This window comes from Rhinoderma darwinii, chromosome 1 (genome assembly GCF_050947455.1).
Source record: "Rhinoderma darwinii isolate aRhiDar2 chromosome 1, aRhiDar2.hap1, whole genome shotgun sequence".
NCBI classification, from domain to species: Eukaryota; Metazoa; Chordata; class Amphibia; order Anura; family Rhinodermatidae; genus Rhinoderma; species Rhinoderma darwinii.
The window spans coordinates 556,120,059-556,135,671 of record NC_134687.1 but is presented as its reverse complement, the minus strand read 5'-3'; the positions used below and the strand labels follow the sequence as shown (position 1 = coordinate 556,135,671).

The 15,613-nt window shown below is 40.3% G+C and overlaps 1 protein-coding gene and 1 long non-coding RNA gene across 2 annotated transcripts in view; both read left to right on the top strand.

Annotated features, from left to right (window-relative positions):
* The window catches only part of LOC142745677 (uncharacterized), a 436,552-nt gene that overhangs the window by 140,467 nt on the left and 280,472 nt on the right, over positions 1-15,613 (top strand). The window lies entirely within an intron of this gene.
* ENC1 (ectodermal-neural cortex 1) lies at positions 785-14,590 on the top strand. Its single transcript, XM_075838236.1, has 3 exons — positions 785-1,081; positions 8,030-9,829; positions 12,767-14,590. Exon 2 carries the CDS (start codon positions 8,041-8,043, stop codon positions 9,808-9,810), a length of 1,770 nt encoding a protein of 589 aa, XP_075694351.1. The 5' UTR covers positions 785-1,081; positions 8,030-8,040; the 3' UTR covers positions 9,811-9,829; positions 12,767-14,590.

Genomic DNA, 15,613 nt, shown 5'->3' with positions numbered 1-15,613 from the left:
GGACAACTGTCCCGTACTGTTTTCATACATAAGTATGATGCTAGGAGCCCGGCTCCCTGCACTGTGTTCGGTCCGGGACTTACGGCCGAAATACGTCCGTCAATTACGGACGTAATTAGTGTGTGTGCACATACCCTTACGTCCGAATAACCCCAAACCCCCACAGCGTATTAGTAAATGTCACATGGTAGGTGAGATCCTTGTTTCAGATTTTACATTGGTGCCCAGAAGCTCCAAGTTATGTTTCTTGTGGCCATAATTCCCTAGACACATGGGGTAATTGTGACATAAGACTTTCACACCACATTATAGGAAAAGACTAGGAAAAGAAAACGGCGCCCACCATAATGACAGCCAGTAATTTAGCAACATTGACAGTTTGCACCCCTGACACGTTGGTACCATGGGCGATCCTCAGTCGTGCACATTACAACCTCCTGCCAGTTAATGACGTCGTATCAGTAGAATTCATTATGTCTTGTGTACTGAAGCGAGTGATGACAATCTCTGTACAGTGCTGCGGAATATGTTGGTGATATATAAGTAACAGGACATAGATCAATATGAGCATGATGTGGCATGCTACATGCGATATATCGGAGTCTTGTATATATAGGGATCAGTTTGTGATCTTCAGTCGTGCGCACTGCTAGCTTTTGGCAATGCCTTTGTCCTCATTCAGGAAGACTTTTGGGTGTATAGCATTTCTCCAGCCCCTCCCGCAGGAGTAGTTGTACACTGTGGGTGTGATCATCCAGCCTTCTCTCCTCCTTGTGCCTCTAACACCTCTGTGTGAATGAAGCCAGGCTGCAGTGAGCCACAAGCGCTCAGACACAGTGTAGGGCTTCTCCTTACTCCCCTTGTGTGGCATGTCCTCGCCCCTCCTCCGCCAGCAGTCCATGTGTCCTCCAGGAAGCCAAAGAAGAAGCCTAGTGAATATCATCTGTGAGCCCCAGATTACTGGGCAGCTGCAGGAAGAGACTTTCTAAGGTCTTGGGGAGACTGGAACAAGCTCGCAATTGTCACAGCCCAAGCTGCTACAACAGGAATAGCAGTTCGCATATAGTGACATGAGCTGAGGGTAAGTGTATGTTGTCTTTTATGTCTGTATTTACCATATAGGCAAACCAGTCGTGGGCGTATATACTGGGTAACTTTCAGGACTGAGTACAGTCAGGATATTCTGGAAAGAAAACTATTCATGTGGTCACCAGAAGTCAAAATTACTTTAAGGCAGATTTGCGGAAATTTCTGGGACTGTCCCATTTATCTGAATGGGGCTTGCAGAAATCCATGTGCTTGCTGCGGAAACCACTCAATTTTCCGAAGAATGTAACTAATTTTCAGTTTCAGAAATTTCTGCATCAAATCTGCCGTGTGTGAATGTATCCTACTCTATCCTATTAGATACTAGTGATCATAATCACTACAACTTTAGAATAATGGTAAAGGGTAACAGGGCATAAGCATATAGGGCATATTTGGGAATTTACTAAAAGGCACTATGATATCCTGGTGTGTTTCCTGTGGTTTTCCATAGGACTGCAGGTAAACCTACTGCGTTATCTTAACTTTGGGGTTATCAAAACGCACAAAAGAAACGGTTTATTGGAAACTCGGCTCTGCTACATATAGCCAACAGAACTAATACTATTTATTGGATTTCAATGTCAGTCTCTGCTGCCTGGAAATAGCAGTGTGATAGATCCTGAAGTCTGGTCTTGTGATTGTTATGGTAACTGCTATGCACATTCACATTGTCCTTTGCTGTGTTTTTTTCCATCCAGGGAGGAGCAATATTTGAATGAGAACCGCTGTGTGTTCTGCCTGAATGTTATGTTCCCATTCTCAGCTTTCCAGTACAGTGGGTCCGCTCCTAGACAGCATGGCCAGGAATCAGGGCTGTATTAATACGCTAGATAGTTCTGCACAAGAAATGCGTTCTAAATTAACGCCCCCCTCCCCCATCACCTTAAACCACCTTTTCCATGATTTTATGCCCAAAAAAATAAGTGCTTGTTAATAACAAGAGGCAACAAAGGATGTTAAAAAAAAATCTACATTGTTTAGGTTCTGCTATTTCTTGCCTGTGTGCAGGTCAGCCTGAGCTCTTCTTTATGCCATGGCTAGTATATTAGGTTGTTACCCAATTTGTGTGTTAGTAAATAATAAATATTAGTAGTGCATTATATGTAGCTAAATATTTTTATATTTTATAATTCTTTAACAATCACAAGTTGATCTATGGAAAATACTGCAACATTGTAAACTGCTACATGTAAAGATCAGGGGGGCTAAGTAATAGAGTTTGCATTATGTTTGGTTGTATGGCATTTGCTATCGGAAATTAATTGCCAGTAATCTTATACATGAAATACTTGGCAGTGTGCAGACTGTGATCTAGAGTTCAACATTAAATAATTTCATAGACACGGCTTTGGCTACACCTAATGCTCCTTACACGTGCTGCATATTCAGCTGTCATGTTCGGTTAGGCTAAAAGCGTGTTCCCACCATGAGCTGAGGCTGACAACAGCGGTTGTTACAGATGCACGTTGGCTATGCTGAGTATGTCCTAAATCCATTATGGCGTTGTACCATGTACGATGGAGAATGGCGCTTTGTTTGCACAATGTATGTTAATGTATTATAGGACTTGATTAAATATGTGGACATATTAAAATTGGGCCTGGTCACTTACCAATATATGTTTGACAATGCTGAATGATGGTGCTGAACTTCTAGTAGTCATATGATATTGTGTAAGAGGATATCTATCTATCTATCTATCTATCTATCTATCTATCTATCTATCTATCTATCTATCTATCTAATCTATCTCATTGTTGTTTCTTGTGTATTTATGAATGCTACAAGATGCCTGTTCTTATTAGATCATGTCAAAACTGTGAAGAAAATGTCTTATGATATACAAGTAGATGTAGTAGAGCTGAATTTGTTACTCGGATTGCATTAAATGTGCAATATGCTATATCTGACAACTCGGGGTTTACAGTTTGCTTTTTCCTGTCTTTTGTTCAGTTTATTCTTTATAGCCATGACTGTACTCCGTCATGTCGTGGGACTAGCAGGGTGCTGTTGCCCTGGGATCCTATGTGCCAGTTTTCCATTGTTGGCTATCAAAATGTACTGCATATCTGGAAGCCTGGAAATCTAAACACAGATTCTATGTAGATTTTGCATAGTATCTAGGTCCAATAGTAAGGCATGCGCTATAGGACAAGGCATATATACATTGTACATAAGATCTTTTGTGTCTTGTACCACAACGCTGATTGAAAATAAATTATATCAATATACATTACAGGTTAACGCATGTCTCGCCATATCAAAGAAAGCCTTTCATCAGTGATTACTGAATATGTACAGAATATGTAGTCATTTAATTTCTCTGTTCTATACTTTTTAACACCGAGAGGGTGACTGAGTATTTTACAGGTTTGATCGGTCTTGTCAAGCTTTCAAAGGAAGCCTTGAAGTCAGATACACATGTACATTCCTTCCAGCCTGCAAGGGTTATAAATTCTGTCAGATAAATTCCTTCAGTTTACTGTAAAAGTGAGATACTCATTTTTTTCTTCTTGTAATGAGATCATCTTTATATGAAGACACCCACTGTCTTCTTATTCATTGACTCCTATACTGAATGACAGGTTAGAAACACAAAGGGAGCGTGAACTTCCAGAACACATTTCGCTTTCCTTCGAATTTCTATTTGGCTACAAGTGCAGTCGAAAAAATGCGTAATGTGGAATCTTTATAAATGATTGGAATTGCATTCATTCCTATAATGCGACTGAAATAAAACTTGTATGCAATCCCTTTCTGTTCTTTCCAGAGATCTGCATGTCTATCACTCCCTGGTTCAGACAGCTGTGTGTGGTATCAGTTATAGGGTTGGGTGACACATTGGATAAAACACCCGTTTCTAAAGGATATGCCATAAATGTGTGGGAAATGTGGGATCCCACCTCTGGGACCATGACCCACTAGATTCTGTGAAGCTGCTTTCCCCTTTGGATTAAATGGAGTAGATGTTATGCATGCGCGTGGTCCTCTACGTTGATGTCTATGAGAGTCTTGTAAAGAGCCGAGCAAGCATACGGTGGATATTCCATAAATTTGTATGATGGATTTAGATCTGTAATGCTGGATATGGAAATATAAGTCTTATTGTTTCTCAATTGAACATCCTGGGCAACAGAATTGTGTGTTGTATTTTTGTTATTTTTTTTACCTCATTGTGTGAATGTGTGTCTTCAATGCATATCTAGCAGTGAATAATATAAGCATGTTTAGTATCCCGAATCCAATAGTTTGGTGAATGCCCCTTATCATCTTTCTAACTTTGGCTACTTATGTCATTAAACTTGCAATTTACACAGAGTGCTGCAAGCTTATAGTTTTCTTCATAGTTCTATATTCTTATATACAGGTCACACAAGCATATTCAAACTCTGTCTAGAAGCCATGTATTAAGAGCCAAGGACAGGATTGTATCGACTAATGTGAGAAAACCCTAATTTAAAGGAGTATTTCCAGAAATACTTTCATCACCTATCCACATAATAGGTAATAAGTGTCTGATCTTTGTGGGCCCCGCCGATCACTAGAATGTAGGTCCCGAGCTCTCCACTCCTCCTCCTTACTGCATCCCCCATAGTTAGGCTATGTTCACACGGCTTATTTTCGGCCGTTTTTTGGGCCAAAAATGGCGGCAAAATCGGAAGCAGAACGCCTCCAAACATCTGCCCATTGATTTCAATGGGAAAAATGTCGTTCTGTTCCGACGGGGTGTTTTTTTTAATGTGGCAGTTTTGAAGAACGGGCGCGTTAAAAAAACGCCCGCGAAAAAGAAGTGCATGTCTCTTCTTGAGACGTTTTTGGAGCCGTTTTTCATTGAGAAACAGCTCCAAAATCGTCCATAAAAAAACACAGCGAAAAACGCGAGTTTGATTAAAAAATGGCTGAAAATCAGGAGCTGTTTTCCCTTGAAAACAGCTCTGTATCTTCAGACGTTTTTTGTTAAGCGTGTGAACATACCCTTAGGAGGAGCTTGAGTGGAGGATGAGCATAACTACTACCGCTCTATTTAATGTCCATGGAACTGACGAGAACAGCCGAGTGCTGAACTTGGCTTTGTCAGTCAGTTCTATAGACTTTAAATTGAGCCGCACAGTGCATGTTCGTCCGACGCTTCATTCAAAATTTTCCTTACTGCGGTCTTGCGGTGAGGAGGAACAGGGGGGCTCAGGATCCTCGTTCTAGTAATTGTCTGACCCCTGGGCTCCTAGCGGTCAGGCACTCACCTGAATGGGTGATAAATGTCTATTCTTCGAATACCCCTTTTAATACTATGAATTTAAAAGTCAAATTGGCTTCGGGAGTGAGCACTACAGTGGTCCATCAATAAGTCCTTTTTAGAGATATCAATATAAAACAAACAAGCAAGGCAGTAGCATGCTTTTTTTCAAGCACTGTGCAATGACGTTGTATAAAATCTCCCAGAAAGTTGTAAAGGAGCAACACTTAGGGTTAGGCCTTATTTACACGAACCTGGCGCATCTCGGATGTGAAAAACTGCAGTTTTTTGAGGTCCGAGGTGCATCCGTGCTCTGTGGGACGCGATGTCTCACATCCCCATAGATGAGTCTGTGGAGGGATGCGTGACGCGTGAAAGAATAGGACATGTCCTATTTTCTCACGGACCCCTCACACGGTCCGATGAAACAACGGCTGTGTGAACGGCCACATTGAATTACAAAGGTCGGTGGAACGACCGTTGTTTCAACGACCGTCACATGGACGTTTAACACGCTCATGTAAATAAGGCCTTCGAGTAGCCCATAGAGTACCAAAGGATTTTTCGGAGTGTGTAGGCTCCAGTAGAAGACCTCTAAATTTCATTAAAAATGTATATGTACTATATAGATGGATAAAACAAAGGAAGTAATCCAGCGCTGAGTCCAGTTGTAAATTAAAAAGGAAGCGTTGTTCCCATCTTTATTCGAGTAATATAATAAAAATCGTAGGGAGACGCAGTCCCAGAAAGATTGTGAGTAGGCGGTATGCCCTGGCCTACGCGTTTCGAGCAGCTCCTGTGCTCTTAATCATGGCAAAGAAGGATTTTTATTATATTACTCGAATAAAGATGGGAACAACGCTTCCTTTTTAATTTACAACTGGACTCAGCGCTGGATTACTTCCTTTGTTTTTTCCATTACACACCGCCAGCCGTAGCGGGAATCCGAGCGGAGAGTCAGGAGACGCACTTAACTGGTGAGCTGGAGGTTTCCTCCCTTCATTTCTTCTATATAGATGGATGTTTGGCCCTGAGAATCTTTTTCACTTACGTGAGTAAGAAACCTCCATCTGACACCATCAGCACTGATCCAATTGCTAAAACAGGGCCTGGTTCTGGTATGTTGCCACCAGAGATATATTGCTATATTCGTCTTAATGTTTTAGAATGTTATTTAGCTGCGTTAAAATCTCCATCTTGACTAGCACTAAAATAGACTCCTCTTTAGTAGGTAGAATGCAGGAAGTCCAGCTCTGAGGATGTTTACTTAGTTAACGACAGTGAACTTAAGATCACAGAGGTATTTCCTGCCTAATGTTTTGTGCAGCTGTTGACCTGTCACATTTGGGTGCTTGGTCTTTCTCAACATACTCGGTCTCACGGGGGTCTCCACTAATTTACATTGAACAGCTCTGTGATCAATGCTGTCACATTTCAACACATGTAGGTGTCCAGGTTGCCAGCTCTTCTTATGCTATGTATCCGAGCTATCAGATATGTTTTTCTGTTGTGATTGTGTTATTTGCACGCTGAGATGTGTAAAGTGACTTGAGTGAATGTCACAGATGGAGGTGTGAGGAAGGGAAAAGCAGTGTATGCTCGCTGGTGAACTCAGGTCTTCTTTATATCTCATAGATGCTGGATAACAGGTTCTACAAGACTGTTGAGCAGGTGGAAAATGATTTGCTTAAATATGTCACCCATATACCAAATTAGGGAAAGTACGAGGCTAAACTTATAAACAACAGAAACATTTTGAAATTGTAAAATTCTTTACTATTTATTTGTGTCAAAGTTCATTCTTGAATTACAGGGAAAAAAAAGTAGCAGAAAGTGGTTTGTTGAAGTCAAGAGAACACTTGTCTGTTGCAGAAATGTAATGGTTCAAGGAAACTAAACCTAAAAGCGTATGTCCACTTTGGACATATCCTTTTTGTTCGAAGAGTCCCTCGATGATAAGCTGATCATAGCAATCAGCGGTTATCTGTGATGGAAACTGGCTGCAAGTTTTCAATTCCCCAACAGCACCACCACAGGACAAATGAAGCATTACATAGTGGCCATTAAAAATAAATAACCTGTGCATGTAATGCACTGACATGTAAATTCCTCCAGCTGGAAAGAAGCTCTTTGCCAGTTGCTCTTCACTTTGGCACATAGATGAGGGTCCGAAATGTGAAACTCCCCTTTATTAACTCAGGGGTTATTTGAAGATGAGTTTTCTGAACAAAACAAGCCCTTTAAGTCTTTCCTCCCTTTTTTTTGTTGTTCAATACAATCTATTACCATCTGTAAGCATGCTGAAGGGAAGAGGGCTGTAGTTCTACAAGGTGGTTTTTGACATACAGTCAAGAAAAATGTCTGACCCTGAGTTTACTGCAAATCCATATTTATAAGTTTTCTCCTTTAGGTTTAGTGTTTATTTAAAGTCTAGCCTTAGTCTTTATATAGTGGAAGCAGTGATTTCATAAGTTGATCTGATTATGACAGCTTTTTAGTTTGTTGTGACAAGTAATGTTATTGGTACTAATCCCTTATGAATGGATTGGCAGCATTTGTAGAAGTTTTGGTTCAGCCCATAGAGTAGTTGGGATCATACTATTGTAAGAATGGGTATCCTTTCAAGTAGGCGGGGAAAGTGAGGTTGGATAATTTGCTGTTTGATCTGTCTGACTAATTATACATCTGTTGTTTTGTCTCTTACAGGAGTGAAGAAAATGTCGGTCAGCATACATGAGGACCGCAAGTCTAGAGCCAGCACTGGCTCTATGAACATCTACCTATTTCACAAGTCTTCATATGCTGACAATGTGTTAACTCATCTCAACCTTTTAAGACAGCAATGCCTGTTTACCGATGTCTTATTACTGGCGGGAAGCAGATCTTTTCCCTGCCATCGTGCTGTTCTTGCTGCTTGCAGTCGCTACTTTGAAGCAATGTTTAGTGGAGGTCTTAAAGAAAGCCAGGCCAATGAGGTGAACTTTCACAATGCTATCCACCCAGAAGTTTTAGAACTCCTTTTGGATTATGCATATTCATCCCGAGTTCTAATAAATGAAGAAAACGCAGAATCTCTTCTGGAAGCTGGGGATATGTTAGAGTTTGAGGACATTAGAGATGCATGTGCAGAGTTCTTAGAGAAGAACCTTCATCCAACCAACTGTTTGGGCATGCTTCTTCTCTCTGATGCCCATCACTGTACTAAGCTATACGAACTGTCTTGGAGAATGTGCCTTACCAACTTTCAAACCATCTGCAAAACTGAAGACTTTCTACGGTTACCCAAAGAGTTTGTTGTCCAACTCTTATCTCATGAAGAACTGGAAACTGAAGATGAGAGGATGGTGTATGAGTCTGCAATGAACTGGATTAACTATGATCTAAATAAACGTCACTGTTACCTACCCGAGCTGCTCCAGACTGTTCGATTAGCTCTGTTACCAGCCATATATCTCATGGAGAATGTGGCCATGGAGGAGCTGATCATTAAGCAGAAAAAAAGTAAAGAGCTTGTAGAAGAAGCAATTAGATGCAAGTTAAAAATACTGCAAAATGACGGAGTAGTGACAAGTATGTGTGCGAAACCTCGCAAAACCGGCCATGCTTTGTTTCTCCTCGGCGGACAGACTTTCATGTGTGATAAATTGTATCTAGTTGACCAGAAGGCAAAAGAAATCATACCCAAGGCAGACATTCCAAGTCCTCGGAAAGAATTCAGTGCATGTGCGATTGGCTGCAAAGTCTATATCACTGGTGGAAGGGGTTCAGAGAATGGTGTTTCAAAGGATGTGTGGGTCTATGACACACTTCATGAAGAGTGGTCAAAGGCCGCGCCAATGCTGGTGGCACGGTTTGGCCATGGGTCTGCTGAATTAAAACATTGTTTGTATGTAGTAGGGGGGCACACAGCAGCAACTGGCTCGCTCCCTGCATCTCCATCAGTGTCCTTAAAACAAGTGGAACAGTATGACCCTGCAACCAACAAGTGGACCATGATAGCTCCTCTCCGTGAAGGTGTGAGCAATGCTGCAGTGGTTAGTGCAAAACTTAAACTATTTGCATTTGGAGGCACTAGTGTTTGTCATGATAAGTTGCCCAAGGTTCAATGTTATGATCCTTCTGAAAACAGGTGGACTGTACCAGCCACTTGTCCACAGCCATGGCGCTACACAGCTGCAGCTGTTCTGGGAACCCAGATTTTTATCATGGGAGGGGACACTGAGTTCTCTGCCTGTTCAGCTTATAAATTCAACAGTGAAACATATCAGTGGACTAAAGCTGGAGATGTGACAGCCAAAAGGATGAGCTGTCATGCCGTAGCATCTGGCAATAAACTGTTTGTAGTTGGAGGCTACTTTGGGATTCAAAGGTGCAAAACATTGGACTGTTATGACCCAACTATTGATGCATGGAACAGCATAACTACGGTACCTTATTCCCTTATCCCCACAGCATTTGTGAGCACATGGAAACATCTGCCATCTTAAAGCACTGTAGACTGGCATGGTAAGCTTTACGTGATTTGACACATTTCGAAAAACAAATATTATAGTTTGATTTTGGGGCACAGTTTAGGAGCTTCGATATCTGGGATCCTGTTGCAATATTTATGATAATTTTGTGCTGTCGTGATAAAATATGGTGTTGTGCATCATCATCATCATCATCATCATCATCATATTCAATTTTGAAGACCACATCTAAATATATCATCACATTACAAATATTCATTGTCATGATACTATGCAAAAAATACAAACATTTTGGGAAACACATGGTTAATAATGTATTGCTGAAGTACCTCTTAAATGGGGTGTCTTTGTCTATTTTGGGGTCCTTTGTCTTTTGAAAACAATGGATGCCAACTGATTTCAGTAGAAGTCCAATAATGCCTCACAGCTGCAGGGAAAAACTGGAAACCCCCTTTAATAATGCGTTATTCACATACTAATTATTTATTGCATACATTTGAGATTATCTACACACCATTTCTATGAAATATAGTTTGCGATACAGCCAATTTGGTGAGGGAGGCAAATTGGACCTTATTATTAATTACAATACATGATCTACTAGTATGTCTTCTCTTTCTTTCCATGTACTCTCTTATTTCTGAATTCTGCAGGTACAATTTAGGATATGTTCACACGCCTAGCTAAAAAAGTCTGAAAATCCGGAGCTGTTTTCAAGGGAAAACAGCTCCTGATTTTCAGACGTTTTTTAATTAACTAAAGTTTTTTGCGGCTGTTTTTTGGAGCTGTTTTTCTATAGAGTCAATGAAAAACGGCTCCAAAAACGACTCGAGAAGTGACACGCACTTCTTTTTCACAGCCGTTTTTATAGCGGCTTTTTTTCAAAATGGCTCTGTAACAAAATGCCCCGTCGGAACAGAACGCAGTTTTTCCTATTGAAATCAATGGGCAGATGTTAGGAGACGTTCTGCTTCCGATTTTTTTTGGCCATTTCTCAACCGTTTACGGCCCAAAAAACGGCCGAAAATAAGCCGTGTGAACATACCCTCATAGTAAAAGTTTTTGTCAATACTAGAAGAACCCAAGTATGAAACAGGTTCAAGGTCATCGAGCGGGAGCTCCGAGCCTGGGCTTAGGACCTTGCTTGCCCTCCTCCCCACTATTGTTTATACAGTACATAACTCTTGAGAGGTAACACTGTGACGTACCCCTCTCCATGCTTTGTTGTTTCAGCAAACATCTTTTATCACAAGTTTGCTAAAGTGTTTCAACCAGCCACACACATTTCCGACTTCTTGTAGATGTGTAAATAAAACAATAGATTCCTCATTCTCTCCACATCGGTAAGCGTTAACTCCACGAAGGTCTTGCCTTTCTGTTATTCATTTCTCTCTGCTTTGTCTCATACCTTAGAAACATCATTAATCTTCTGCTAGAGAACTGTTACATGAAACTTTATATATATCCCTGCCCAATGAGGTCAAGCAAGAAGAGGTAAAAAAATCTATATATATTTTTTACCTCTTCTTGTTTGACCTCATGGGGCAGGTGTGGCTTCATGGTTATGATGTTGAAGACCTGACGACTTTTAAACCCAGTTCTTTGAAGGCTGTGTATCTGCATGAACTAGGGTCAGGGCAGGTAACCTCATCCCAATGTAATTTAGCTGGCTTGGTACTGAATAAATATCTGATTATGGCTTGCATGCTGCCACTTTGGGATGAGCATACTCTGCTCAGGCCATATGGACGACGGTTCATTCGAAAAATGTGCACATTTTTACATAATAAACACTAAAATTCTAAATGGAATATTAATAATGTATATTTTATGGATATTAGGTTTTAAAGTGGTTTTCCCATCTTAGCAAGTTCGGTGTTGGTCCTATAATAATAATAATAATAATAATCTTTATTTATATAGCGCCAACATATTACGCAGCACTTTACAATTTAGAGGGGACATGAAACAAACAATGTCCTATCACATGTACCAACACGGATCATGAGACCAAAGTAGGGCTGAGTTGCAGTACCTGCACAGTGCGGGGACAGGAGTGGCGCTGTCCAGGGAAAAATTCAGAAGGAGCCGTGGTGCTGCACAGCAATCTGCCCCATCAGTCGGACCCCATCGATCAGCACATGCTTATGTGGGAAAACCCCTTTAAAAGTTGTTAGACGTGTTATTCGCGAGGAGGTCTAGGTTTCTTTGGTGATATTATGCTACATATTATTTAATGCTTTTAAATTTGTCAACGTTCAATTGACTCACTGCATATCTGCTGTATTTTGCGAGTTTCTTTTTAGCAATTTTGATGGACCTTGCAATTTTAAATCAGGTTTGTCAAAAATTTAGAAAAGGTGTTATATCATGGAGTTGCCATGAATTAACTAAGTTAAAGTAGTTCCTAATAAAAACATAGTGGATGTAAGACATTCGGGTCTTCCAGGGTTAGAAATTAAGAATCTATCTATCTATCTATCTATCTATCTATCTATCTATCTATCTATCTATCTATCTATCTATCTATCTATCTATCTATCTATCTATCTATCTATCTATCTATCTATCTATCTATCTATCTATCTATCTATCTATCTCATTTGAGAAAGACATTATTCGTACAACAACCTTCCTAATGTTTACATTGACTAACCACGTCTCTAGCCTTACAGTTGAAATCTCTGGAGAATTTGGTTTCATGACTTTGGGTTTATTCCCAAAGATTGCTCCAAGCAAACATTACACATTAATTACCTCAGCAACTATAGCGGAGCGCAAGTTATTATGAAATCCCCATGGTGTGAGGTGACTAATCTAATTTAGGATTTAGTAATATGATTATATTGTCATTTTGTGGCTATTATGGGGGTGATGAATCATTTGATTCAGGTTTATTTTTTGTACATCTGCCTGTGTTACTGGCGATGAGACTAATGGCTGTCTTCTGTCTCTCTTTTGTCCACCACAGAGGACCTCAGCTGTGAAGATTCTAGGCCAGCTCTTAGATGAACATGACAAAAGGACTTTTGATCTTAACAGAAGACGTTTGCCAATCCTACATTCTCCCTCCTGCAGCTGGGGATTTTGGCGCTCTCCGGCAGCAGAAATGGTTACGATTTTTTTGAACTGAAGATACATTAGTATTAACTAAGTATTAACCCCTTATGATAAGAATTTAATGTATCAGGAAGATAATGTTTTTGTATTTGGAACCCCCAGGAGCCTATTTAATATGTCTGCATTGCTTTGAATCCATCTGGACAGTTCTCTCTGTGGACGAATTTATCATCTGATTCCAAGGGAGATAGAAATGTCAGCACCAGCTGTGGGGGAAGCTGGCGGGTTCCAAGTAGCAAAGATGTCAAGTTGCATACACTTCTAGCCGCACATATCTTGACATAAGACTACATAAGTGGGTAATGCCGCTGGCATTTTCTAAACTCATTTAATGCATTCTCAATATTAACATAGCAGAAAACCACAACTGTAACCTAGACAGAAGAAAAAAGCTGTGAACAAATATTGGATGTCTTATTACCCAGAATCCATTGCCATTTCATTTGCCTATTTATATATGACTTTGTTACATTCCCAGTTGTCTATTTATTGTCCTGTGCCGTCTGCATGCTGATACAATGCTTGTAGTTGTATTGACATGTCAAAGGTTAAAATGAATGATTGTATATTTGAAGACCGCTACAATATTTCAAGACCGCGTATTTATGGACCTGCCTGCGGCATTGCAAAATGAGTAAACTTTGTTTTTCACCATATGAAAGGTCAGTCTTAGGGGTAAGATTTGCTTTAGGCATCAGCAGTTCAACCATTGGTTTAGATTAAAATAAATTAAAAATCATGATAACTTATCAAGTTAAATGGGTTGTCTCATTTGGATAATTTGACATCCATATGCCCTAACAGGGCATAAGGAAATGCCTGGGGGTCCCTGGTCATATTAATTAGCGAATTTGGACTGCGGCGATCAGCGGATTGCTGGGACAGCTTTATTCTGAGAGGACAACCCATTTTTAGACCATGTATAATTGTATAGAACCATATCTTCATATTACAGTAAGCTGTGCCGAATGACAATCTTCGCTCTGCTATATCCACAGATAGCTTTCAAGGATGCAGAATTTACAATATGACCATGCTTTTCTGTCCGGCTCTTCATTCAATGCGACTCGGGATACGGACTGCATGTGAGAAAAACACACTTACTACCTCATCATATAAAATGCATTCATTTGACTGGCGTATTTTTGGTTTAATAGTACTACATACATTTTCTTTAGGAACAATATGCTAAAACTTCTCCTCTCAACTCTCTCTGTCCTTTTGGAAAAAAAGTATTAAGAACTCAATGAGAACAATAGTATCATTAAATGGTTTGTCTCATCTGCCCGCCTCAGGACCCCCCTCTATAAGCCACAGCAGAGAGCCGCTAACCAGCAGCGGCTCTTGCTCTGCCTCACCTGGTCCTTGGATGTATTACATGGATGACCATTCATTCTAATGGTCACAAGTAATAATACTTATACCCTGGAGCAGCCACTGCAGTGTAACTGAGCAGATGACTGTTTCCCGGGGTCTCCGATACTTCACCTACACCGATCAACTGATCGCTGCTGTCATGTTAAAGGGGTTGTTCACGATGAAACAACCAGTTTAAAAAAATGCAATATTAAAAAATGTTAATAGCGGAAATTACCAAGGGTGCTCCCATAAGACCTACAGTCAGAGTAAATAATTCTTCAAGCTTTGCATTACAGATACTCGGCGCTCAGATCAGCTTGTTTTCTGAGTAGACCTTCTCTATTCACCAATCTTATGTAAATATTGTCAGTGCTGAAAGTGGAGCTGGAGTGTGGGGTTCATATAAAGGGAATGAAGAATGCCTGGCTGGTGTTCTTCTTTGCAGCTATATTATATGTGACTATTCAGATATGTATCACAGCTGCTGCCCCCAAATCTCCCTCTTAAGGCACAAACATTAGCACAATGAAGGACCCCGGTAATGACAAGTGAGTTGCTGAGATGTCCTAAACAGCAGTTTCTTCATAGAGCATTACCTTTGTCCTATTTTCTGCTCTCCCATATACTGATGCTAGGGGTATCTCATAAACTCAAGTTGCAATGCTGCAAAGGTAAAAATACAACTGTAATGGAATCAGTGTAGAGGTCAAGGAAGACCAAGAAGGAGGGCCGCGGCCTCTTCACATGAAGCTGCCGGTGTAACCAGACCTGTACTTTAATTACACACAGTGGTAAAATAAGAAGCTGTGGAGGTCACTTTCTCAGGCCATCCGCCTGGCAGGTCACACGTTGTCTTCTGTCCTTTGTATAAACTTGTTGGCACATAGTGTCTGTACAGTGTTATTCTGCTCTTACCTGGAACATAAACAGTCAACTTTTCATGATTGCCGCTTATTAAATACTTTGTTGTCGTCTTTTGTATAACTGTTAATTGTCTGCTCGTCGGATCGGTATTGACATCATCCAAAGTTATTTATTTATTTATGGAAATTTCTTGGTTCTTGCCAAAGCCGTTTGTTTTGTATGTGTTTTCTTGTTCCGCTGTGTACTTGTTGCATTTTCTTCTCAAGTGAATTTGTGGTAAGAAAATAATAAAATTGCACTGTTTAAATATTTGTATTTCTTTATTTTTAAATTATTTTTTTTTAAGTCTGTGTTTTCTTAGTTGATACCATACAGCTTTTATGTCTCACTGTTGTATATCCATGATAGCTTTTTAATGGGGATTGCTTATTAATGAGTGCTTGTCCCCATACATTTTCATTTGGTCGGCAGCACA

Excerpts from the sequence above, each read along its gene's own strand:
- ENC1 (XM_075838236.1), top strand. The coding sequence starts at position 8,041 with ATGTCGGTCAGCATACATGAGGACCGCAAGTCTAGAGCCAGCACTGGC.